Source organism: Stomoxys calcitrans, chromosome 3 (assembly GCF_963082655.1).
Source record: "Stomoxys calcitrans chromosome 3, idStoCalc2.1, whole genome shotgun sequence".
Classification (NCBI taxonomy): domain Eukaryota; kingdom Metazoa; phylum Arthropoda; class Insecta; order Diptera; family Muscidae; genus Stomoxys; species Stomoxys calcitrans.
In genome coordinates, this window is record NC_081554.1 from 113,166,446 (window position 1) to 113,194,370 (window position 27,925).

Genomic DNA, 27,925 nt, shown 5'->3' on the forward strand with positions numbered 1-27,925 from the left:
TAACGCGTCTGCTACCGTGTCTGCATGAATGTTGTTCAGACCCGCTTGATATGCCGCTTGATCTAGAGGTTCTCTCTTGTAGCGCTGGACCTCACGCTCTAGATCATGTAGATCTACCTTAAGGCTTCTGGGCGGTGGGTATCTATCAACAAGATGATGATTTGGATGATTTCTGCGATAACAGCCCAAAAGGTATTGCTTAGACAGCATGTAGTTATGTCTTCGCACTGGTAGGATCTTTGTCTCCTGGTGGAGGTGGTCCACATGAGAACTAAGGAGGCAGCCCGTCGCAGTTCGGAGGGCGGCATTCTGACAGATCTGAATATTATTCCACTGCGTGTCACAAAGCTGACGTGACCACACTGGCGCTGCATAACTTACCACAGACCGGCCAATTGCTTTGTACGTGGTCAACAAGGTTTCTTTGTCTGCACCCCAAGTGCTGCCAGCGAGTGACTTGAGGACCTTGTTTCTACTTTTGACTTTATTGCAGATTGCTGTGGCATGTGGGGAGAAAGTGTAGGAGCTGTCAAATGTGACGCCAAGTATTTTGGGACAATTGATGGTCGGAATCAATTCTCCATCGACCATCACAGTCAGCTCAGAATTCACCTCACGCGTATTTGTAGTGAACAGTGTGGCTGAAGATTTGGTGGCGGATATCTTCAGATTTCTTGCAGCGAAATATGAGGCAAGCTCGTTGAGGTAGACGTTCAACCTATCGCAGATGTCATCAATGGGTGTCATGAGCCGGAGATATCACCGCGCCTTGGGGAACTCCCTGTTTCACTCTACGGTGTTTTGACTTCTTATCCCTAAATTCCACAAATGACTGGCGGCCAAACAGATAATTCGCGACCCAACGTTTAAGGCCTGGCTGGAGGGACGTGTTGGCGATGTCCTCAAATAATTTGGCATGGCTGACCGTGTCGAATGCCTTCGATAGGTCCAATGCCACGAGGACCGTCCTATCACATGGCCTGGGTTGATTGAAGCCACGGCAAATGTGTGTGGTGATGGCATGCAAAGCTGTTGTTGTGCTGTGCAGTCTCCGAAATCCGTGTTGATGCTCGGCGAATGGAAATTCTCCTACGAGGCTCGGGAGGAGTAATGCCTCAAGCGTCTTAGCCACTGGTGAGAGAAGGGAGATCGGTCTGTACGACTCCCCCAAACTCGGGTCTTTACCCGGCTTCAGTAGCGGGATCACTCTGCCCATTTTCCAGACATCGGGAACTATAAGAGTGTTCAATGACAGGTTAAGGACAGTGGTAAGGTACTCAACTCCAGGTAAATCCAGATTTTTCAGCATCAATGTAGAGATTCCGTCGGGGCCCAACGCCTTGGAAGATTTGGCGGCACGGATGACATTCGTAACTTCGCCCACGGTAAATTGTGATGGCTGTTCATCGGCTCGGAGACCACGAATACGGCGAATGGCTCTCCTCCTTGCCTTGTCTCACTCGGGATGCACGATAAATTGACGGTTGAACAACCTGGCGCATCTCTTCGGATCAGTCACGGTTAACTCGCCAAAAGTGACTGAGGTCCTGTCGTCCCGTCTACCGGGGTTCGAGAGAGACTTAACAGTGGCCCACAGTTTGCCTGCACCGGTGCCTAAGTTACATTGCTCCAAGTGTTCCAGCCACAAATTCCGCTTATGTTCGTTGACTACCCTGTTTATTTCCAGATTCAGCTCGCTGATTCTGGGGTTAGCGGGGTCCATAGCACGAATCCCATCACGCTCGTCTGCGAGTACCACTGCTTGCGCCGGGAAATTGGGTCGCACTTGCGGTATTCGACCGGCTGGTATAAAGCGAGCGGCTGCTGCGTTGATGATGTCTCGGAATTTCCTCTCGGCCACAAGCACATCAGAGGGGGGTGGCAGTTCATTGAAGCGGCGATTGGTATACTCTCTGAAGCCAGTCCAATTGGCCTTCTTGTAGTTGATGAACGTTCGGCGCTCAGAGGTTATGAAGTCGGGTGGTCGGTCGATGGTGAGGATTATGGGGAGGTGGTCTGACCCCAAAGAGATGACGGCTTGCCAGGATACGTCACTCAGGAGATCAGGGGATGCGATTGAGATGTCTGGCGAGCTGCTGCACCTCCTCGTAATCCTAGTGGGGGCATCCTCATTCACCGTGCAAAACGTGGAGCTATCTATCTGCTCTGCCAAAGCTATGCCACGCTGGTCGTTGCCTAGGGGAGAATGCCATGACGAGTGATGTGCATTGAAATCCCCTAGAACCAGACGACTATGGCCAGATAGCAACCCACTTATGTCGGGGCTGTAGGCCTGGCCATTAATCGGGACACAGCTGCCAACCGGCGGTATATACACGTTGTATATCTCTATCTCGGCAGTACCAGACCTGACTGCTACCCCCATACATTCCATGTATGGGTCACTAGCGTCAAGCGCAGGCGAGATAGGTCTATACTGCACGGAATGGTGTATAACGAAGGCCAATCCCCCACCTCCATTCCTTGAGCGATACTTACGTAGCACATTGTAGTCGTGACAACTGTGCAAGCTGCAGGTGTTAGTCAGCTTTGTCTCCTGGATCGCTGCGACCGATATGCTCTTCCGACTCATAAAATCTACAATCTCATCAATCTTGCCTCGCAGTCCATTGCAGTTTAACTGCAGGAACGATACATTTCCCGACACTGGCCTGGCAATAGTAGGGCTAGGGTGCTGTCTTTGCATAAATTGCCGTACGGGAGAGTTCGAGGAGAAAAAGAGGGGGGTCACATAGTCCGACGACGAGGACGCCGAAGGCGACGACGGCGACGCTTGTGACCCACTGCTGGCTATGTTCGCACAGCACCTAGCGACATAGCCAGTATGACTATACTCCCGTAGCGAAGTTAGGCCAGAGCAAGAACGGAAATGTACCCACTCCAAGCACCTGTTACACCTCACCGACACTGACCGATGATGAAGGCGGTTCTGGCAAACGGAACAGAACCAGGGTCCGGGGTTCTTTTCAATCCCGGCACGGACCAAAAGCATACGGAGAAGGCACTCCGGGATGTGCCTCTCCCATGACGAAAAAAGACGAACACGTACACTGAGGCGGCAGCCCTTGCCGATGAAGATTCCATCGGGTCAATCCGGTGCGTACAACCGGCTGCCATGGGATTGTATTGATTGAAGATATAATGGTGGTGGTGGTGTGTTGTTGTAGCCACATTTTCATGTGGAGGAAACGATCCTCGTCAAGCTTCTGTATGTGAGCAAGCTCGTCAAGCTCCTGTATGTGCTCACAGGACCGAACGGTCATGTGAGCAATGACCGTTCGGTCCAAAGGCCCGGAACGAAATGCATTCTTGGCGCATTGTAATATTTACATGGCAAAAAAAAAACTTAAAACACATAAGTTAGATCGGACCATATCAACATAAATGTAACGTAAATGTAACAAGCAAAAAGGCGTTAAGTTCGGCCGGGCCGAACTTTGGATACCCACCACCTCGGGAATATATGTAAACCACCTTTCATCAAAATTCGGTGAAAATTTCATACTTTATGTCCCATATCAGTTATATCAAAATATGTTCCGATTTGGACCAAATTGACGAAAGATGTCGAAGGGCCTAACACAACTCACTGTCCCAAATTTCAGCAAAATCGGATGATAAATGTGGCTTTTATGGGCCTAAGACCCTAAATCGGCGGATCGGTCTATATGGGGGCTATATCAAGATATAGTCCGATATAGCCCATCTTCGAACTTAACCTGCTTATGGACAAAAAAAGAATCTGTGCAAAATTTCAGCTCAATATCTGTTTTTAAAGACTGTACGTGATTTCAACAGACAGACGGACGGACATTTCTAGATCGTCTTAGATTTTTACGCTGATCAAGAATATATATACTTTATAGGGTCGGAAATGGATATTTCGATGTGTTGCAAACGGAATGACAAAATGAATATACCCCCATACTTCGGTGGTGGGTATAAAAAGAGACAAATATGCTTATTATAAAACGTAGCATTTGAAATTATAAACAAAACAATTTTATTAATAAAGACGTGAAAATGAGGGAGGGTCTGACGTCGGAAAACTCCAGGCATACCTCAAGGGCAGGTCGGAGGAGACGGCCTTCCTCGAAGTGGTGCAAGAAGTCGAAACGTCTCTCAGACTAAAGGAGCACGCGATGGCGGGTTTCCTAAATATTGAGAAGGCATTTAGTAACGAGGAGATGGGTCGACAGTCAACGCCCTGAACCGCACGGGGCCCAACTGAGATACTCCCTAAGTGACTATATGCTACTTGAAAGGTCTATCTACACGGACTTCGGAGATCACGTTGTTGTTGTTGTAACAGTGTTGTACACTGAGCCCTTGCCGATGAAGGAATCAAGCGGATCAATCCGGTACGTACAACCGGCTGCCATGGAATTGGTATATAATGTAATCAGAAGGCGGGCGATAAGGGGAAAGCCTCAAGGATGGGGTGTTCTCGAGATTCGTTTTCCCGGGTGGGTGGGAATAATGGGATGCGAATGAAGAAGAATGATACCTCGGTCTTTATAGATAACTCCAAGATGGAGACAGGGACTGGATTGGGGCCATACTCTGACACAAAAAAAAATATCAGTACGTCAGTGATACTGCCGAACGAGTGTATGTTTTTTGGGGTAGAGCTTTGTGCCATAACGATAGCCGCAAAGGAAATTCAGGGAGGGGATTTTCAGTTTTCGAAATCAGTATACATGTGTTCTAGGGCAGTGAGTTCGAAGTTCTTGGCGGAATTTGTGAAATCCCTGAATAGACTCCAGTTTCCGACATAGTGCTAATTTCTTTTTATCACATATTTTTCATAACAGGTCAGACTGGCCACCGAGTGAACTAACATTTTCATGGTGGGCTACCCATTCAACCTAAACTTTTAGCAATAAATTGTAATAAATTCTACAGAGAAATCATAGAATAGTAAAGAAGCCGTTTTCTAAATGTAAATTTTTGGTTTTGAAATTTGCTCAAACTTTTTTATCAAATTTTGTCAGCTGACACGAAAACGAAACGTAAAATTTTGTTTTACTGAATTCTACTTTCCGGTTACGGTCGACAGATTTCCGGTAATCAAACCAAAACAAAACAGCTGACACGTTTTCCTACATTTACTGTAAATTTACGAGAGCATAGTAAATTTACAAGGCCTTAATAACGCCCGTTACAAATAAATGTTATGAAATTGGGTGTAGAATAATTTTTATCAGATAAAATATAATTTTGATAGGTTTCATGTCTGAAATTATTGAATGATATTCTCATACAAAATTTGTATGCAATGAAGCGATTTTTGAGTCCTTCAAGTTTTGCTAATTGTAACGTTTACGCCTGTTACGCTAGGTTTGAAGGCCGTTGCACATTATATGCTGGGAAAACCTATGATATTAATTGATGGTTTGTTAAAGGGGAAAAAATGATATGCAACTTTGAAAACAATTTTTTTTGACTTTAAATTTATATGGCCGAGACACGTCTCACATATGCCAGGTTATATCCAGAAACAGCGGTCCAAGCTGCCACACATTAAACGTAATCACAATGTGATGTAAGCTCAAAATCCAGTGCAGCTCTCTTTACGTCAATTATACAAAACACAGCCCACTTATGTTCCAATAGTAGTGTTGAGTCTTACTTCGTCGTTGTTATCAGTTGAGGGGTGCTTGTAGCTAGTGAGTTAAAATCGAAAGAGTAAAATTAGATAGGTGTACTATAAGGCAATACACATATGAACTCCACACATCCGAGAGATGATATCAACAGACACTTATAATCAGGTACATGTTTACTAGAAAGTAAATATCGGAAATCATCACACTTCGCAAAAAACTATATCGTGTCCTCAATGAGAAATACCTCGGACAGATAAATATATGCTCAGCAGACTCAGAACAGCCACAGCTATCACAGATGCACGACAGACCAGGTGCAAATTTCTGAAAATACGTTTTGTTATAAGTGTGGCTCGTAAGCGGCCTGTTTATTATCGTAATTTCCACAGGCTCCAAACCAGACTTGAGGAACCAGTGACAGGTGGGGACTTCCGGGAAAAGTTCAAATAACCTTCTGCCTCTCTCTAGTGATTTCTGATGAAAGCCATAATTCCATTTTTTGTATACCTTTCACCAGGGTCAATTCTACATAGACTGGGGCAACATCCTCTGTCGCATTCTTAGCCAACCAATTAGCAGTCTCATTCATTCTTATACCAACTTCACATGGTATTTCTCAATAGTGTGTGTGGCACCAATCAGTCTACAGGCATTCATACTGTTACTGTGCATGTAATTGTTTATGATTTGGACGAAGTTGTGTATATTCGAAGGTACATCTCAGGCAACTCTAATACAAAAAATTATCAATAATAAAACATTTGGCAACAGCGCACCTCCGATTTCGCTGAAATTTGATATGTACACGTAAAATTTTCAAAGTTAATTTTTGGGACAAAGACCCGTGGACAAACCTAGGGGGCCAATAACTCCCCCTCAATGAAAAGTGATCCAACTTAGGCAATATGCATACCAAAGGTATTAAAGAGTAAATACAAACGTGCAAAAAAAATTTGCTAAAAACCGGACCCGGGAAGGACCTACGGGGTCTTTAAACTTTTTAACCCGCTATCCTAGGCACAATGGGTGTCAAATGAAAGCGTTTGACGAGTAGATTACTAATGTGGTATAGTTGTTTAGAAATAAATATGAAAAAATTTTAATACTCCGGCGGGTCCCTTTTTCAATGTCCTGGGTACCTTTTTTTTTTGTCTAAAGATTAAAAAAATGCATTTTCATATATTTCATAGAAAAAGTACATGGACCTTGTATTATCGGCAACGAATGGGGACCTTTTTCATTGATGTCTAAAAATTTAAAAAATTTTTTTTCATATATTTCAACAAAAAGTACATGGACCTTGTATTATCGGCTACGGATGACTCAAACGACGGAGGATTAAACATTTTTTTTTATTTTATGAGAAAAGAATAGAAAAGCGTCAAAGGTGAGTTAAAAAAATCGGGCGATTTTTTGAAAATATTTTTTCGCCTACGACGCTTTTTCTTTCTTATCCTATAAAATAAACTAATGTTAATATTTTTCCATTTTCATTTGATACCCATATTATCTAAGTTAGTTAATACCTTTCGTTTGAAATGTATATTTGACATTTTTTAATTGCACACGTACATTAACTTTGTTCAAAAAATGTTTAACAAAAAAAAATCTGAAAATATACGAACCTTTTGCAAATCTCCTGGGTTAACTGGTTTCAATTTTAATTTAACTTCACTGAGATTTGCATTGGAAAGGCCGATGTCAGTCTTTAAAATGCGTGCGAATTTCCTGGACCCTTGTGGCATTGGAGGAGGAGGCGGGGGCTCGCATGGATCTTGACATTTATCATTTGCCAATGATTCGGGAAGGTTTATTTCATGCAATTTGTCAACATCATAATCCAAATTATCACGCACTACATCAGTACAATCTGAATTTTTTGTGATTTTATGCTGAATTGGAGTTGGCGGCGGTGGTGGCGGTGGTGTAGAAACTAGTTCCTTCCTCTCTAAGGGCATCGACACTTTTTTATACGCTTTTCCAATCATGTTTTGATCAACAGGTAACTGAATGGCGCCAGCGCCATTTTCTTGATGATTTTCACCAATAGAAGAAATTGTATCATTGCAAGATGACATTCTTAAATATTTTGTTCCTGTAAGAAAAACTAATTTTAAGAAAAATGTCTAGTCGCATTCTTTTGCTGGGGGGGCTGCTCACCACAAGTATTATACGAATAACTCCTACTGTTGTTTACAATTTGATTTGAGTTTTCAGAATACAAACATTAACTACTTCCGATTTGAATGCAGAATATCTTCAATAAATAAAAACTAACACTTCTTCTAACAACTAAAATTTGTTCGTGTCTCCAGGTACAAGGTCGCAAGTTTAAAGCGTTTAAAATTCCACAAACTTCGACAGAGACTGAAAATTCGAAAATTGCCGTTATATAGCGCTATTTGTTATTGTTTATCTCATTGGAATATGTTTCGAAATTTATCGGGCTCAGCGTTGCCATTTTATCGTTCACATAAAGGCCGTGCACACATCATAAGCCTTTCATAATGCACATCAAGATCGTACTCATCGTGTGAACGTGTTGATTACTGCTTTTGCCAAAAACGGTAAATTGATTTTTTCTTTTGTTGGGTGTTATTTAATTTTTTCGTACTTTACTTCTCATTTTATAACCTAAAGTATGGTACAACGTTCGCTTTTAGGGGTGAAAATCCATATAAAAGTAAAAAAATAGCTGAAATGTTTTCATTTCACCATAAAGGCCGGTACTACATTCGGTTTTCGCGTTGAAACTCCATATAAAAAAAAAATTGCCGAATTGTGTTCGTTTCGTCATAAGTTGTTTTTCATCTAGGGAAAATTTTCATTTCAGGACGCCTATTGAGAGCACAACCACAGTCGCTGAGCAACAAGTCATTTTCTTAAGGCCGGTACTATATTCGGTTTTCGCGTTGAAACTCCATATAAAAAAAATTAACAGAAAAATTTGCCGAAATGTGTTCTTTCGTCATAACTTGTTTTATTCATCTTGGGAAAATTTACATTTCGGGACGCCCATTGAAAGCACAACCACAGTCGCAAGTGTTAGCGATTTTGCTCACATGTACTCTGGTTGGAAAAAAATAAACTGTTTGTGGATGCATAAATAAGAAAGTATTTTTTTAAATATGTAAATATACTCGAAAGAAAAATACATTTTTCTTTCACAACATGCAACCCAATCAATCTGTAGGAAATTATAAGGTTTGTGAAATAAAGTGTTGCGCTTTTGGTCTTGCAGTTACAACAACAACATTTGGATAAAAGTGGAAGATGCTGACAAAGGCTTTTGGAAAGTTGCACTTATTTAACTTATAGCAGTGAAAATACTACAAAATCTAATTACAATTTATTAATAAATTCTGCATATGTCTCTTTTTAAATTGTTTTGTGTTTCATTATATATTAATTACGAAGGGGTGGTTTTTGTTGAAATTACAAAAACACTTGAAATTCAGTACGACCCATACACTCATATTTGTGTGTACACACGCTCGTAACCAGCCGATAAATTCGGAAATTTCTCCGTAAAAAAGAATGTAGTACCAGCCTTAACGCCCAAGGAAAGCATAATCACAGTCGCTAACAAATTGGATTTAAAAAAAAGGTGGTCTCACGCAGCAACAGCCGTTAACAGCTGACCAGGTTTGACGGTATTAAGATGACAGATTTTTGTTTGCATTCTCTTTGTTGTTATTTTCTTTCTTGCATATTCTCTGTTTATGTACGTACATGTATACACACACGCTCACAAATTTCTTTGCGTGTTGGTAACAGTACGATCAGCTTGATGACAAGATGGCAGTTTACACCATATGATTTGTGGTTGTTGTACAAACGAGACCACCTTTGATTGTATCGCCATGACGCCACACGTATATTTGTGTTAATAAGTTTTTATCTGCTTTAGAAGAAAATTAAAAATAATTATACTACATTATCTTTTTATTTCGTTTTGGAACCGTATGATGATAAAATGCAGAGTGAGAAGTTTATTTTGCCACACTCATACCTGGTGAGTTTGCCACTTTAATATCTGTACGATTGTGTCTATTCGTAAACAACCCCTTTTCGAAGGATTGGTAAAAATCAAGTGGGAAATACTTAAGATGTCATACATTAAACATCCAGTGGGCTTTGATTTGAAATTTCTTCGCCATTTCCTGTATTCAGCTTTAATAACTGCCAGTTGACGTTTCCAATACTTGCCCTCAAGGGAGACGCTCTGTTAAAGAAAACCAAGTATATAATAATTAAAATGGTATTGATATAAGAACTTCAAAAAGTGTAACATATGATAAAAAAAACATTTAGAAATTATTAAAGTTATTCCAATCAACGCTAAAATTAAATATATAGTTACCCCCTAACAAAGATTGGCCAGGCGCAGCACTGTGTTTAGATAGATAGAAGGATAATCCTTCTCGACCAATGGCACACCCTTGGACACCTATGATTGCTTCAGATCTTGAATACATCCTTGGGAGACTAAGGGACTGTATTCCTAACCTTTTAATCATCGACTGGAGGATTGATAGATTGGATGAGACTGATGGCGACAGGTATTCGTATGGCATGGTCTATATGGCAGCTATATCCAATTATGGTCCGATCTGGACCATATACAACAAACAAATGTAGATTTCTATCAAATTGCACTGTTTTCAAATTCATCAAAATCGGATGAAAAATGCTCATTTTATGGGCTCAATTCTCTATATCGGGAGATCGGTCTATATAGCAGCTATATCCAAATATAGTCCGATCTGGACGATATTCAACAAAAAGGTTTAGAGGGATACCAGAACTCGCTGTGCCAAATTTCATTGAAATAGGAAACATGCTCCTTTTATAGGCTCATTACACAATATCGAGCGATCGGTATATATGGCAGCTTCATCCAAATATGGTCCGATCTGTACCACATTTGACAGAAATGAGTAGGCCTCTACCAGAAGACACTATGCCAAATTTCATCGAATTCGGGTAGTAAATGGATCTTTTATGGCCTCAATACCCTATATCGGGAGATCGGGCGGTCGATCTAAGGGCAGCTTTATCCAAATATAGTCCGCACTTCACAGAAATGATTATTGACAATTTATTGCCTTAAGACTCTGGAGATCGGCCTATATAGCGGCTAAATATAACTAAAATCCGATTTTATGAGATCAGAAGATCAAGTTTTTATACAAAGAATACGAAATAATCAAAAAATTTTTGAAAAATGTTTTTATACCCAAGATATCTGCAAAATTATAAATACCCAAAAAATGTATTTATTGGGTATTTACCCAACAAATACCCAAGCGTTGGTTATTTACCCGATAGAAACCCATCTCTAATCATTGATAATAAGGCACTGTTCCATTATTCCAATACCAATATCCCTGGTAATAGAAGTTATACGAGTATAGACTTCTATATGGATGGTCCCAAAATAGTCCACCAGCAGGGCTTTGGGGTGTTCTTTGAAGAACTTGGATTGGTTATATCGAGAAGGTTACCCCAAAACTGCAGTGTTTATCAAGCGGACATCCTTGCAATTAAAGATGTATTGGAATGACTCAGATATACTGCCTGGTTCACTAACTGTGTATCACTGAAAGTGAGCGATTCTCGTTCGTATTTTTGTCAAAACCAGCTGATTTCATAAATGAAAAACAGATGTTCAAGTGAGTGACTCCAAAGCCAGCCAGCCATTAAATTCCGGAAGAGCGTATATTTGAATTCAAAATCCGCCCTGGACTGTCGCAGATCACTTAACGAGATGGCTGAATAGTTCAAAATTCACTTGTTTTGAACGTCTGTCGACCTTAACCGGAAAGTAGAATTGAACAAAATTTTACGTTCCGTTTTCGTGCCTGCTTTTAAAATTTTAAGTTTGAACAAATTTCAAAACCAAAAACGAGTATTATTAAAGAGCTGGTCATATTCAATGGTTGTTAATGGTTAAGGTTGAATGGGTAGCTCATCATTCTTTTGCGGCTATCGTTATAGCTCTACTTCAAAGAATGTACTCCCAATCCAGTCTTTAACTCCATATTGGAGCTATCTCTGAAAACCGAGGTATTCCTTTTTTTTTTTTAATAGAATACTAGGCCGTGATATTTCGTCTTCTTCCATAAATACAGGATGATCCCGTCCAAAGACTAGAGTCTAAAATCCGATAACTCAATCTCGGAGTGAAGAGGGCCAACTATGTATTTCCTGGGGTCATTCCCAACTCGTTACTCTTAGCCCATCTCAACAGTCTTCCTATGACTTTCCCATAATCTCGCTGATAGTCGACAGAAATTTGCTTCGCAGTATGACGTCCTCCGCATATGCAGTAGTAGGACGTCGTCCGCCGATGCGATCATTCATACACCATCTCTCTTGAGATCCAACAAAATTTGGTTTATCACTATGTTCCAGAGAATAGGCGAGAACATTCCTCTTGTCATCCGCTTTTTGATGACACTACCTCTGAAGTCCGGCTGGACCCACAGCGGTCTAAAGTGCTGACTATCGACCCTATCGCTTACTCCTCAAACTTGCCCTTGAGGTATGCATATTGTGCCCCATTAAAGTTCTCCGGCGTCGGGGGACTGTTCATACTATCATATTGATAATTTAATCCTTTGTATATTTGTGAAACGCTGGAGTAAAGAACTTAGTTATTTCTCTGTGACGAAAAATTTATATACTTCGCTAGTCAGGAGTAATCTCGATTACGGTTCAGTGGTATGGAATCCGTACTACAATATTCATTCTGATTTGATAGAATCGGTACAAAAACAATTTCTATTATTTTGTCTCCCTTAAAATGGGTGAGACCGAAGTTCATTACCTTCGTATGACTACCGATTAAATCTTATAAAGCTTCCTACATTAAAAAGTCGTAGAACCGTGCTAAACATTACGTTTTTGACTAAATTTATTCATGGCCAAATAAATTCTTGCTTTCAATTTAATTAACTGAGTTATCAATTTAATTAACTGAAAGGCATAATAGATCTATCTGAGAATCGAGAAAATTTAAAAAGGAAAATTATATTATTTTTTAATTCTTAGTTTAATACATTTGTAAATATATTGTTATTAGTCTGTAAGGGTATTTATTGTAGCCGTTGAGGAGATGTATTGTAGCCGTTGAGTGAAGCGGACGTGTTTTTATTTCGCCCCTCAAAGAAAAAATTAATATATGTATATTAGAATCTCGGAATAGGTACTACCTATTACGAAAAAATTTTAAAGCCTTTTGGAGTAGGCTAGAAATGGACTCCAAAGACTCAACATCTGCGGTGGTGGCGTCCGACCGCAGCATGTTGTCCTCCCCTCCTATAGGTGTGGGTGCCTTGGCAACTGTAATAGAGAGTAATGCTTCAAGCGCACAACTGGTCCTCAGACTAATAAATGAGGAAGAGACGGATAAACCAGAGGGATGCACAGTTCGTCCCCAGCCTTTAAGTAAAGGTGGAGTTTCTGACACGGATTCAGACAGCGGCGGTGTCAATGTCGTCGCATCCGAATCGAGAGATGAGGGCAGCGGGATGAATGCAGAAGTGAGCGATGGCTTTGCTAAGCTCACAAGCAGACCGAGAAAGCGATCCGGTGCACAAGGAGACAGAGAAGTATGTACCGGCAGCGTAATCGGGTAAAAGTGCAGGATGCTGGAAGGGATAGAACTGACATTCCAGGCACTTCTACGGAGCTGGAAAAAGAATCAGATCTCCCGAAGAGCATAACACTGCTAAAATACTGAAGAAGAAAAAGAGCTCCCCGCTTTCAAGTACTTTGGGAAAACCAAGCCAGCCATCCCGCAATGGAGACTCCAGACTGTATCCTGCGGAGGTGGACAAAGTTGGAACAGAAACGAAGGAAGCACCCACGGCCCCTAAGTCTTCATGGAGGACTGTAACTGTGATGGTCGCGGAGCCGCCCTCTTACGCCAGAGTGGCAAGGAAGCACAACAGAGATGAGCTGACTTATGCAGTCATCAATATCGACTGTCCATCCGGTAGGATTCCACCAGATCATCGGTCCCAAGTGGACGATCTGGTTAACGATCGGATTTTTTAATATGTAAGGAACTCTGTAGAGGGTCCGCCCATACAAATGATGAGCTGAGAGTTTAGAGGGGACATCTTTACGCTGCGTTTTGCGTCGGCAGAATGGGCAACGGCTATGGTCTTCATCAAGGGATGGGGCAGTAAATTTGCGACGGAACGCATGTTGGGATTCTTGGGCAAGCAAAACCAAGGCTTGGTCGCAGAGAAGTGTGAGGTCTTCCACAGGGAGAAGAAGGAGGAAGGAACTCTCTTTGTGGTGGGCATTGATCAAGCCTCCGTGACGAGTTTGGCTAAGACTAAAGGCATGGCGCACTTCGGGAGCAAAGCTGTCTTTTTCAAGATTGGGAAGACTAGGATAGGCAGAAATTTTCATTCTGCGGCACCAGGCCGTGCAGTGGCAGGTGACTCAACACCGGCCAACAAACAGGGGGCCGACAACGAGACATTCACTGCATCTCAAAATATTGGAAAGACTAGGAGAAGCAATGATCCTAATACTAAAATATCAGGCAGTGCAGTGGCGAGAGACCCAACACAGACTAACAAACAGGAACCCGACAAAGAACCCATCACCGACTTAAAGATTCGGAATACTGGGATAGGTAAAGATCCTAATATTGAAACATTAGGCAGCGCAGCTACAGGAGACTCAATGCAACCCAACGAACAGGGAGCCGGGGATCACCTACTCCCAAGAAGCCCATTTACTTAAGATTTGGAAGGCTAAGAAAGGCAATGATCCTAGTATTGAAACACCAGGCAGAACAGAGAATGGAAACCCAATAAAGCTTAACGAACAGGGAACCGACGATGGAACAATTACCGACTTTATAAAAAGTCGGAAGACTAGACTAGGCAAACCTAAAACGACGGCATCAGGCAGTGCAGTAACAGGAAAGTCAATGCAATCTAAAGAAGAGGGAGCAGACGATTCCGGGTCGTCCATGGCTCCTGAATTAAGGCAATATGAATCTTGCCCTTGCTGATTTTCTCCATCAGAGCGTGTGTAGCAGTCTCGCTCCGGTGGAGGTTTATCTGGATTACCTCAACCATTGGTCCTCCAGTAAATGGGCATCTTGGGAGTAGGATGCCCATTTACTGTTAGACTGCATTGACTTTCCTGTCACTGCACTGCCTGATGCCATCGTTTTATGAGATCATCACCTACTCCCAAGATGCCCATTTACTGGAGGACCAATGATTGAAGTAATCCAGAAAAACCTCCACCGGAGCGAGACTGCTACACACGCTCTGATGAAGAAAATTAGCAAGGGCAAGATTCATATTGCCTTAATTCGGGAGCCATGGACGACCCGGAACAAAGTTTCTGCCCTGAACCATATCAACTACCAATTATTCTATGCTATCACTGGTACTCGGCCGAAGACCTGCGTTATTTGTCATAGAAATTTGAATTATATATTTTCCCCAGAGTTGTCAACGTCGGATGCAACAGTGGTGAGACAGGGAGACGGTGGAGCATACCTGGCATCACTTTATCTGCCTTTCGACTCTCCGACACCGCCACTAACGTCGGAGCTGCAACGGCTGGTGAGGAAAGCAAAACAGACAGGAAAAGAGGCGCTTATAGGGTGCGATGGGAACTCTCACCAAATTTCGTAGCACCAGCACCAATAAGCGGGGCCAAGCCCTGGCAGAGTTCTTGAATACTTACGACCAAATAACACTTAATATTGGTAACACCGCTACCTTTGTTAATAGGATTAGGGAGGAGGTATTAGATGTGACGATATGTTCAGAAAATCTGATCGATGAGGTTCAGGATTGGAGGGTCTCCATGGAACACTCTTTCTCTGACCATCGTTACATTAGTTTTAGAATAGCACGGCCAGCGCCGAATCCGATAAGCTTCCGGAATAAGTTGAAGACCAACTGGACAAAATTCGGAAGGCTACTCAGAAGAAGACTTGGGCAAGTTAATTTAGATTGTCCAAGCATAGAAGAGATTGACGAGAATGTCAACAGGATTACGACTGCACTGGTGGGATCCTTCGAAGATAGTTGTCCTCTTCGGGAAAGGAAATCAGCCCAAGAAAAACCCTGGATGACCGGGGAGATTCGCAATATTGGGAAAGAGGTCCGCAGACCTTTTAACAGAGCATGTCGTAAAAAATCGGAAGTTTATTGGGATGTGTATTACACACGGCTCAAGGAATACAATAAGACTACCAGAGTGGCAAAAAGTGCTTCCTGGAAGCATTTCTGCGAACAGGTGGATAACGTTAATGACGCCGCCATGATAAAAAAATTTCTCTCAAAAACTAATCTCCAAACTAAAACTTTAATAGTAGACATATTGAAGCTTTTGATGAAAACCCATTTTCCACAGTATACAACGGGATTCACGGAGACACCGGAATCTTGGAATAATGACGTTGATAGAAGATTTATAACAACGGAATTTATGGTGAAGGAATCCTTGAGGAGCTTCAAACCATTTAAGTCACCCGGACCTGATGGAATATTTCCGGCTTTACTACAGAAGGAGGTAGACTGTGTGGTGCCTCGTCTCGCCAAAATTTTCAGTGTGCATAGGACTTTCATATACTCCGAAAGCCTGGCAGGGGGCAAGGGTGGTATTTATAACCAAGCCCGGCAAGGCAAGTTATGCGACACCAAAGGCTTATAGACCCATAAGCCTTACGTCCTTTCTACTCAAAACCAAGTCAAATACTTAGGTGTGATCTTGGACAGGAAACTGAATTGGAAGTGTCACATTCAGGAGCGTAATGAGAAGGCTCACAGATGTTGGGCACTATGTAGAAGGGCCGTAGGCTCGAAATGGGGCCTGAATCCGAGGATAGTCCACTGGCTCTACAGGAGCGTGATTAGACCAATACTTACTTACGCCTCAGTAGTTTGGTGGACTGCTATGGAGAAAAAGTGCAACATAAGGACCATACAACAGGTTCAGAGAACATGGTATCTTAGCATAGGCGGAGCTATGAGGACTACGCCCATTAGGGCACTGGAGACTATTCTAGATATCCGATCCATTGACATATAGATTAAGTTTGAGGCAGCCATACGGCTATGAGACTTAAGGCGATGGGAGAATGGATTGATGATAGGAGCAGCTCATACCATCGCGGTATAATCGAGGCGACGATAGGAAACCTGGAAGGAAGTGGAGGGTTTCCAATCGGATACCTGAGATGAACCTCGAAGTCGAGTGCGACGTACTGCTGCCATCGGCACAGTCTTGGATTGACGGAACCCTAGTATTGCCATCTGGAAGATCATGTTACATGGATGGATCAAAGTTAGAGGACAGAGTGGGCCTGGGGGTTTATATTGAAAACCCAGGGACTGACATCTGTTTTAGACTGCCTGATCATAATACGGTCCTGCAGACGGAGATCCGGGCGATCACGGAATGCGTGAAGTGGTGTGGTGCTATCGCGAGGACGTCGAGCGTGAACATCTTTACCAACAGTGAAACTGTCATAAGGGCAATAAAAACCAGGACGGTAAGGTCACGAACAGTCTTGCAGTGTAAGAAGGAAATTAACGACTTCTTTGAGGATGGGAAAATCCGCACCGTTTGGGTGCCGGGCCATAACGGAGTAAGGGGAAATGAAAGGAGAGACGATTTGGAGGTCAAGGCCAGAGAACTGCCATAAATAAACTCGGTTAACCCGAAGTCTTTCGGGTCGACGCAGTCCGAGTTAAGGGAGTAGGCGACGAATGCGCATGCAACATTGTGGAACAGCGAAACTGTCGGTAGGACGGCGAAAATCCTATGGGGGATCCAGATCGTGAAAAGACTAGGCTACTACTGAAAGGAAGCAAGAAGGAGGTCAGTATAGCCATTGGTATCATAACGGGACACATCGGTGCTGCAAGTGATAGCATGTGTAGGGCATGCGGGGAAGATGATGAGACGTTGGAGCATTTCCTTTCTCATCGCCCGGCTTTCGCGTCCAACAGATACCGGTACTTAGGTGGAGACACAATATCAGACATGAACCAACATAGGGGAGTAGCATTGAAAACAATTAAGGATTTTTTAAGTAGCACGGAATTCCTAACTTAAAATTTTCTTTTTAGAGATTACTTTATAGTTTTTAGAGCGCACAACAAGCCGATTACTAGCTTAGGTGTATATCCATAGTGGTATGGGGCGGATTAATATCTGCACCCTCTTTTCAACCTAACCTAACCTTACTTAGGGGTACTTATTATCTATAGAATTAAAAATAATAATAATGTCAAATGCTACTTTTTTATAATTCGCATAATTGCTTCTTTACATTTAAAATACATTTATTCTACATTAATAGCATTAATTAAATTATCAATTAAAATTATCAACCGTTTTTGGCTTCGGTCGCCAGAAAATAAGCTTTGAGTTATCTACTTCCAGCCTGGTGGCCAGAAACGGACATAAATCTTCGTACAAAAAATCAATGGGGAAATCAATACCTTTAATTTGGTGTACCGCACATACCCCAGAACTGTTTTTTGTTGAAAAAATCTTCCAGATTTTTGTTCTGAAACTGGAGGGCAGGACATTAAATCCAGTCTGGAAGTCATAAATGGGCTTCATTCAAAAAAGTACATATACCAAATTAAAGAGGAAATCAACACTTTAAATTTGGTGTACCACAAAAAGTACATATACCAAATTAAAGGGGAGATCACTTTTAATTTGGTGAACCACACATATCCCAGAACTGTTTTTCATACAACAATCATTCGAGATTTCTGTTTAAAAAGTTCATACCGACAAAATTCGGTAAAATTTTTATAGAGAATAGCACTTACCGACAAATATCGTTAATTCTATCGGTAAGGATTTAGAGGATGGCACTACTGGGGACAAATTACAGCACACGTGAACGAATAATCTTGTTCGTAAATGTTTCTTTAAGCATTACCGCATTCGTTAACGACTGCATAATCGAGTATCAGCTATTCAAAATCCAATCGTGAGCTCAGGAGCAATCGAATAAAATTGTTACTTGATATAAATAGTTAAAACAAAAGTTAAAATGTAAGAGTGTAATTATAATATGAAAATTCACAGTAAATATTTGAATATAATAGGTAAACAAACAAAAAATGAAAAAAATTCGGTGGTGCGCCCTATAAAGTGCAGTTTCACCAATATTTTCACAACAAAAATGTGGTCGTGTGAATTGGAAACACTTTCTGTCAGCTACCCGCTAAATCTAAATAATATGCACTTTTATTAACAATTTAGTGTGTTTATTTAGATTATTAATGTACGGATTATTAGCATTGACATCGAATTACTTTTATTTACGCTTTTTTATTTTTAAATCCACGTTTTTCTAAAAATTTCAATAAATTTGCATTTTTTTACAAAAGTCGAGTAGATGTTAATTGTCATTTATGTATTTGTGTTGTTTAGTTTGGCCAGGGATCCGGAGCAGGTACCTTTTTTTGGCTCCGCTCTAGCAAAAATTTTTACGCTCTGGCAAATTTTTTCGCTCCCGCTCCTTTACAGTTAAATTGAGTATGTATTTTTAATTTTTCTTTTCATTCACACCGTGCCGTATGAGGTGATATATTAATTTTGTCATTATGTTTACACCATCAAGCAATATTCAACTCCAATTATATGTATTCTTGATCACCATGTATCGGATTATATCCTTATGAAGACCCCATATAAACCGATCTCCTAAATTGATTTCTTGAGCTTCTAGAGGGCGCAATTCTTACCCGATTTGGCCGAATTACTGCATACGTGATCGAGTACGCTCTTGTATCGAATGAGATTTCGTCACGTATCGAATGGATGTATTACCACACTCGAAAGCTGTCGTATCCAAATTTTTCAAATGGCTACCGATTATTTTTCGCATCAGAGTTGATTTGAACATATGTTTGTGTCAAAGCAAAACAACACAAATGACAATTAACATCTACCCGACTTGTGTAAAAAACATGAATCTATTGAAATTTTTGGAAACAAACGTGTATTTATATATAAATAAAGCATGCTTACATTGATTTTGTTGTGCTTGTCGTCATCTGATTCTGAACAGGACAATAACTTCTTGCGTATTCGCAGAGAAATGATAGATAAAAGTGATCCAATGTCACTGCCGAATAAAGCGTACATAAATAATCTAAATATAACATTTATATTATTAACAACAAATGCATATTATTTAGATTTACCGGGTAGCTGACAAACGTCCACATTTTTAGTGTAAAAAAATATTTTTTATTGATTTAAACTACGAAAGTATGTAGAAATAAGTTTGAATCCATTCACTTTTGCGCGATATGACCACATGTTCCATTATCATTTGTTCTGAGTCGTTAAAGAAACGAATTGTAATCTGCCGGTATGTTGGCCTATTCCCGTACAATGTATTTCTTCAGCGCATCCATACGGGCATATTTTGTAGTCCTTACCTTGCTCTCAAAAGTGGCCTTAATAAAAAGTCTGTCGGATTGGCACGTGGCGGATTGGACTAAATAAAGTACGGAATATGATTTTTTTGCGATTCTTGGTTTACACGTGCTAAAGCACGGTGGCGAGTCTTGTTGTGACAGTGCCGTGACTTGTTGTTGCGTCCATGGTCTGCGACCGAAATATAAGCTTGCCCACGGCTCCAAAACAGTAGCCAACATGTTTTAACGATAATAAATTACTTTTACTTTGATATATTTGACTTGATTTGAGTTAAACTTCAAAGGGCTCATGTCTACCACGGTACACCAAAGCTGCAATTGGCTGTTTCTTACATTTCTCCAAGATTTAGCGTCATTTGTTCTTTAGATTTTGCCTTCCTCTTGGCTACAATTTCGGTTTTTTTGCAAAATTCGGATGGCCATGAATTGAGTCATTTCAACCTTTTGTAGGCCATTTATTTTGCATAAATTATTCCTAAGTACGCAAAAGTATGTATTTATTTATTTCATATTATAATTACACTAAAAAACTTACATTTTACTTTCATTTTAAGTATTTATATCAAGTAACTATTCTATTCGAGCTCCAGAGCTCACGAGTGGATTTCGAACCTCTGATACTCGATTATGCTCTCGTTAACGAATGCCAATATCTCGAATGTCGAAGTGCTTATTCGTTAACGAATGCTGTAATGCCAAAACAAAAAATTTTTATTTTTTTCTTACCTTCTTAGCCTTACATATTCATTAAATTACATTAAATGACAAAACGGAAATAGTTCGATTCATCGTGTCTTGGGTTTTATGGCATTTCTGCATGAATTGGACTCAATTTAAAATAACTTAAAAAACAACAACAATTAGCGGAAAATCAACCAAAACAATTCAATTTAAAGATAAATTAATTACAAAATTTCATGTTTTACGGTAGATAAAAGAAAATGTCTTCGGTTCAACAACTCATTAATTCTTGCTTGTTCTTCCTTCAGGGTTACGGGTGATGGACTTGATGTTGGAGTTGGTATCGTCTAGCGATAGCACCAGCCTTAAAATGTTACCGACCCCGCTTGATGATGGAGGCGAATCCAATCCAAGCCGGCTGTTGATCCAAAGCAGCGAATGGACAGTTTTTTGAAAGAAACGAAAAAATCTTGAAAAGTTAACAAATGAAGAATAAAACAAAATGAACTGAAATGTTACAGGCATAAAGTTTAAATTATTTTAAGTTGAAAAATTAAAGAAAAAGCTAAAACTATTCCACAACTCTAAAAGAAAAAAATAAATGAAATAAACTATTTGAAAAGCCCGAAAAAAGAGGGGAAAAAACATTAATTAAAACATTAGTTAAACGTTAAAAGTAAAAGTAATTTAAAAGACCTGAAAATAAAAGAAATAAACTAGAGAAAGAAAAGTTAGTGAAAGCTGAAAAAGAAATGTTAATACAAAATTGAATTGAAAATTTGAACAACTAAGGACTTAGAAAAATCAAACCCATAAATATTTATAATTGAAAGGCCAAAACCAAATAACCAAAGCCAATATTCCTCCACCTCCACTGCCATAAGAAAAGACAGCAACCACACATCGGCAACAGGTGATGGATCACGGGGTACCCTTAATCAATTCAGAACAAGGGGTGCCACGGTTGGAGCGGGCAATGTCCTGAGGCTCCGTGAAGGTATTTTAGACGCCAAGCAATTCCACAGTTGTGATGTCAACAAGTTTGATTGTATATGTGTTTTTTCTTGTTCCGTCGATAGCTGGTTGATTTATGTTTTTTTGTCACTTGCCAGAGGGTTGGATTGGCAAAAGAATCGCGCCCGACAGACTGAGCCGAAAGCCGGTGCTCAAATGCCAGCAACCAGCGCCCGCCAGTCCTACAACTTACTCCGATGGTAAGGGACACTTGGGTCCAAGACAAATGGTAAGTATAATGTAGCTGTAGCCTTGGCCTTTTGATTGTTATGTACACTATTATAGTGGCAACACTTGAAACTATTGCCGGCATAATTTTTGCTTGCTTTATTGGTTTCATTGGTACGTTTTTCTTTATTTATTGGAAAAAAATATCTAAATTAGAGAAAACAATAATTGCAGATAAAGAAACCTGATTTGGCGTGGAAATAAAAATATTTAAAAAGTTGTTCTCACGCGAACAGCTGTTAACAACCGACCTGGTTTGATGTTATTAAGATAACAGATTTTTGTTTGCATTCTCTTTGTTGTTATCCTCTTTCTCGCATATTCTCTGTTTATGTACGCACACGTATATATACACGCACACAAATTTCTTTGTGTATCTTGGCAAAACGTCGATCAGCTTGATGGCAAGATGACGGATTGCACCAAATGATTTGTGGTTGTTGTACAAATGAGACCACATTTATTTGTTTCGCCATGCCTTCTAATGTAGATCAACCGACTTGGGGTAAAATTAAAATTTCATTTGGCGAGTTTTATGTACCTGAACACAGCCTGCTGTCTTGAATCTTCGTTAAAAGTACATAAAAAAATGAAACAAACTTAATAATTACCAATAAAAAATATTTTTATATTTTACTTACCTCTGCCTCTTTTTCCTAAAACTGCTGACCTTAGAAATTACAGGTTCCCTGTAGAAATTTACAGGTTCTCTTTTCTCAAACTATCAAAATTTACACTCTCTCGCGCTCCCTTCTGCTGGCAAATAAAGTACGCGAATTACTTCCAGTAAAAAGTTGTGAAAATTTGCAAAAAATTTTGAGTTCCCGAACACAGCTACAGTGTAAACAGGATTTGTTTTTGGATTTTGTTAAATACAAATTATAAAAATTTCAATATAAACGTGCTTTAATAAGGTGAGGCCATGCGAACAGCTGAGTACATTTTTTTTATTTTTGTTTTGTTTGTAGTAAATGTAAATGTCAAAGGTTTGATATCAGAGCTGGGATATTTTTCCAAAATCCAAGAGATGTTCTATTTGATCCGATACTCCACACATAGGGTTGGTATACTGTTCTGCTTTCACAATAGTCGCAGAAAAGTTTAATTTTTTCGGGAGCTTAATTTGACATAAATCATTTGTTTTTTCTTTCATACTAAAAACGTTTTTTATCTGCACTTATGATTTTATAATTTTTTCGCAATTAAATAAAATAGCAAAAATTAAGAACCACTGAAACCAATAAAACAAACTAAAATGATGCCGACAATGGTTTTAAACATATAAACAGAGTACTACTTTTTCGCCTATTTTCCCATAGCACTTCGCCGATGTTTTTTTTTTTTTTTGTATGAAGTTTGTCAGCATTCCGCCTGAAAAGCTGAACAGTATACAGCTATAAGCGACAAAACAGCTTATAATGATGAAAATACAATATAAAACACATAAATATAAATTTGTAAAACAAATTTTATTTCTAAAACCACTTTGACATTTTACTGAAGGTAGTTTTGTTGGGGGTATATTTTTGTTGTTATACTAATGACACTACCTCTTAATGAGTGCATTTTAAGGTTGTGTCATTGAACAATTATAGAAGGTAGCATCACTTGCCCAGCAACAACGAAATCAGAGATACATCCCTGTGGGGATAGGGGTAAAATTTCCACTCATTTCTCAAACATTTGTACACTGTCAAATTGATATTCTAGTTTTTATTTGCACTGCCACGTGCAGCAGCCAAAAAACGAAAAGGCTTGTGCATGGTTGAATTAAGAAGGTTGGCTCACTTGCCCAAAAACAACTACACCAACGATACAACACTGTGGCGATGGTGGCGCATATTCCCACTAGGCTGTTAAATTTCTGGACACCTCCTTTGTGGCTGCTACAACCAAGATATTTTCATTTACAGGTAGTAGAAGTTGCCCAACAGCAAAATATTGAGTGCACTATCTGTTTTTTGTGTCAGTTATGGGTCCTGTCTATAATACACACACACACAAACAAAACTCGTGAACAGATAGTGCACTCCGCGAGAAAAAAATGTACTCAGCTGTTTACGGCACACTACCTGGTAATTATGACATGGCTACAATCACAGGATTGTATCGTTTAACTTTTTAGTCTAATAACTTAATTAGGCTAAATTAATCCTAGTGTAATATGAACAATTGCCGTAGATATGTTTGATTAATTTGAGATATTTTGTTGAAGCTTTTCATAACTAAAGGCTGGTACTTTTTTCTTTTTTCGCTATTTTTTCGCTATTTTTTTAGATAATAGATTTTAAAGCAGAAAAACTTGCTGATTTCTTTCAGTTGGACATTCCACCATTACTTTTGGGAAAATTTTAATAAAATTGTTTTTTCCTAACCTTGTTATTTGTGTAGTTTCAAAAAGGTATGAGGTTTCAACGGTGAAAAACGAACATAGTACCAGCCATAAAAACAGAATACCCTCCTTCAAGTTTAAAAATATATAAATATTGAGATTTAAATTAGATCATATATGGAAAATTTTTGTCAACAAAGAAATGTTAATTATAATTCAAACACTTTGTATGCTAAAAAGTTTGAAAATAATTTTGTAAAATATTTTTACCAAGGACTCGCCTGCAAATTGTTAATGACAAACCAAACTGACTGTAGTTTCTAAATGTTAACATATCATATATTTTCGCGAACGCATTTCATGTAGGTAACACGATTATTTTATTATTATGTGTTGACAAATTGTTAGTGGGTGCCACGATAAGATATTTACCGGTCGGTCATCAATTAAATTTGGCTAAAATCGTGTCATAAATACGCAAGAGAGTTGCAGTCTGATTTGAATTTTTGTCCAATGAAGTTTTAGCCTACTATTGAAATGGCATTTGTGAAAGTTTTTAGGAGAGCGGTGCAAAAGATGGGCTCACTGAGCTTGTACCAATACGCACGTAGAACATCCAGGAGCCATTTAGGGGGATTTTTATTGGGTACTGGAATATCTGCATTTGCAACAGTCGTAATTGCTCATATGGAACCCTATAGAAGCAGGAAATTGAATACATCAAAATACATGGCGGAACCAATTACTGATGTTACTTATTTGATGGAGTCTGAGGGGGATATGAGGACCAAAATGGAGCTGCTTATTATGGAGATTCAGGCGGATTTTTGCAGAGCTCTTGAAGTTGAAGAATACGCTGGTCACAAATTTAAAGTAGATAGATGGTTACGCAATGAGGGCGGCGGAGGTATTACATGTGTTTTGCAAGACGGCGAAGTTTTTGAGAAGGCCGGAGTAAACATTTCTGTGGTAAAGGGTCATTTGCCACCACAAGCAATTCAGCAGATGCGTTCACGAGGAAAAAAGTTGAGTGAAGGGAGTAAACTGCCATTCTTTGCTGCTGGTGTTAGTGCCGTTATTCATCCTAGAAATCCCATGGTACCTACAATACATTTTAATTACCGTTACTTTGAAGTCATAGATACGGATGGATCTAAGCAATGGTGGTTTGGTGGTGGTACTGATCTTACGCCATATTATTTGGATGAGAAAGACGCAATTTCTTTCCATAAGACACTGAAGGATGCATGCGACCAAAGCGACACGGGCTACTATCCAAAGTTTAAAAAATGGTGTGATGAATATTTCAGGATAACGCATCGCAATGAGTGTCGGGGCATTGGTGGGATATTTTTTGACGACATCGACACACCCAGCCAGGAAGAAGCTTACAAGTTTGTTTCAGATTGTGCCCATGCCGTCATTCCTTCATATCTTCCAATTGTAAGGCGCCATAAAAATGATGATTTTGGCGACAGAGAACGTCAGTGGCAATTATTACGTCGTGGGCGCTACGTAGAGTTTAACTTGATATACGACCGTGGTACTAAATTTGGTCTGTACACTCCAGGTGCCCGATACGAAAGTATACTAATGTCCCTGCCTCTGACTGCTCGTTGGGAATATATGCACACTCCATTGCCCAATTCAAAGGAAACAAAACTATTGGAAGTTCTAAAAAATCCAAGGGATTGGCTGTAATTTCCACAAGCCCAAATCTAATTCCCTACATTGAAATTTTATTAGTCAATGATATCACCTAGAAGATAAAGTGAAGAGCAAGTTTTTTGGAGCATAAAAAATACACGTTTGAATGTATTTATAAAGTAAATAATATCGAACGAAATTATAGGTGTGAGGGATCCTCCTTTTTATACTAAACTTTACAAAAGCTGGATATGGACAAAGTGACGTTTTTTATATGTTTATCCGACAAAAAAGAAATTGTTGCAAATAATTAAAAGAAAAAAATAATAATTTTGTACTGATGAATAAAAATTAACGTGTAAACTTTTTCAGATTTTTTGGTAAATAGTTTAATAGGTTAGATTGAAAAGAGGGAGCGAATGTTTATCCGTCCAATGCCACTATAACCATTCACCTAAGCTAGTAATCGGCTTGTGTGCTCTAAATACTTAAAATTAACCTCGAAAAAATCTAAGACACGAATTCCGCGCTTCTTGCAAAATCTCTAATTGTTTTCCATACCTCGCCTTTATCACACGATATGAATTGTCTAATGTATTTTCTAAGATAACTCTGAAAGTTGCACACATCGTATGATGCGTACGAAAAATTTAATATGAAAAATTTCTCTAATTTCATCGAAGATACATGTAGACACATGTCTGTAAAAAAGTACAATACATATGAGAATACACGCCGATTTAAACGCGCTCTATTCGTATTTGACGTACATAAGGAAAGTCTTCTGGATACTTAGCAATTTTCCTATGTGCCTCATTAATATACCGAAAGCTATACAAACGAAACTAACATATGAAAATCAGTTTTCAAATAGCACATGTAATATTTTTCGATTAGAGCGAAATCAACAGTTTTTGTTGTCAATCGAATGATGGCAACCCCAAATTTATGACTTAACCAGCTTTCTCACAACGTTAAAAATTTTTACGCATAAAAAATTAGCTTTTGCTCAAATTTTTAGGTTATGTCATACGAAAATAACATACAGGTGTGATAACAAAAATGATGAGTCGTATGGAAATAGGGAATTTTGGTAAACATTTTCATTTACATGTGAATAAAAGTAACATGTCATAAGACATCTACATGCCGTGTAATAGCGCCTTTACTTCCTTTCAGTAATAGCCTTGTATTCTTACGAAACGGATCTCCCTATAGGATTTTCGTCGTTAACGACCGTTTTGCTATTCCACAGTGTTACATGCTCGTTGGATGCCCTCCATGCCCAGAAGGAACAATAATAATATGGAGCCAAGAACCTTTGCTAATGTCGCTAAGGACAGCTTGGTGATGATAGTTGTCGAAAAACGAGAAAAACGGGGCTGCATAACTAGGAACATTTGGAGTGGGGTAATCAATGGACTGTCATCTTGTATTCTCCGATGTCTTTGCGGAAATGCCTGGGCCACCTCCAGTTTGCGACGATGCAGGCCGATACAAATTAATTCCTTTCGGGGATAAACGCTCAGCTTAAATGTATCGTGGTGGATTGGATGAGACTGACGGCGATCAGAGACATGTAGTATTCGTACTAAACTACGACTGTCTCGCAGACCTTAAAAAGTCTGAATGAGTTCTATCCTACGAAATCAACAAGTTGAGACTAGAGGTATAAGAAGCGGTGTGGTTGCCGAATCAGTCTGAGGAACTATCAACCACATCTCTAAATCATGGCGAATTGTAGGCAACTGAAAATTCCCCTGGAAAACGGGACAAGCCCTGTGTGTGTGTGGTCATCCGGTTGGTTTGGGCCAGCGGGGTATGAAGGAACTCAATATTGGCAGAGCTCAAGTAAATAAAATCCGTCGATATAGAAAAAATGTGTATTTATTCAATGAAGAAACTTACAAGAACGAATAACTTTT

General features: G+C 39.7%; 2 protein-coding genes and 1 long non-coding RNA gene across 5 annotated transcripts in view; 2 read left to right on the plus strand and 1 right to left on the minus strand.

Moving 5' to 3' along the window:
- Positions 1-9,394, minus strand: part of LOC106093049 (protein cup) — a 153,907-nt gene extending 144,513 nt beyond the window's left edge. For all 3 annotated transcript variants that reach the window (XM_059365979.1, XM_013260023.2, XM_059365980.1), the window contains exons 1-2: positions 7,791-9,394; positions 7,256-7,725 (exon numbers count right to left, since the gene is read on the minus strand). In XM_059365979.1, the coding sequence (XP_059221962.1) occupies positions 7,256-7,708 (453 nt within the window). In that variant the 5' untranslated portion in view covers positions 7,709-7,725; positions 7,791-9,394. The remainder of the gene's footprint in view (positions 1-7,255; positions 7,726-7,790) is intronic.
- A 12,106-nt stretch (positions 9,395-21,500) lies between these two features.
- On the plus strand, positions 21,501-27,811 carry LOC131996363 (uncharacterized). The gene is made up of 3 exons (XR_009397799.1): positions 21,501-21,776; positions 21,859-22,022; positions 27,256-27,811. It is a non-coding gene; the product is annotated as an uncharacterized LOC131996363 (long non-coding RNA).
- LOC106093052 (oxygen-dependent coproporphyrinogen-III oxidase) lies at positions 24,620-26,367 on the plus strand. Its single transcript, XM_013260025.2, has one exon. The coding sequence runs from the start codon at positions 24,891-24,893 to the stop codon at positions 26,052-26,054; it is 1,164 nt and encodes a 387-aa protein (XP_013115479.1). The 5' UTR covers positions 24,620-24,890; the 3' UTR covers positions 26,055-26,367.
- Positions 27,812-27,925: the final 114 nt, after the last annotated feature.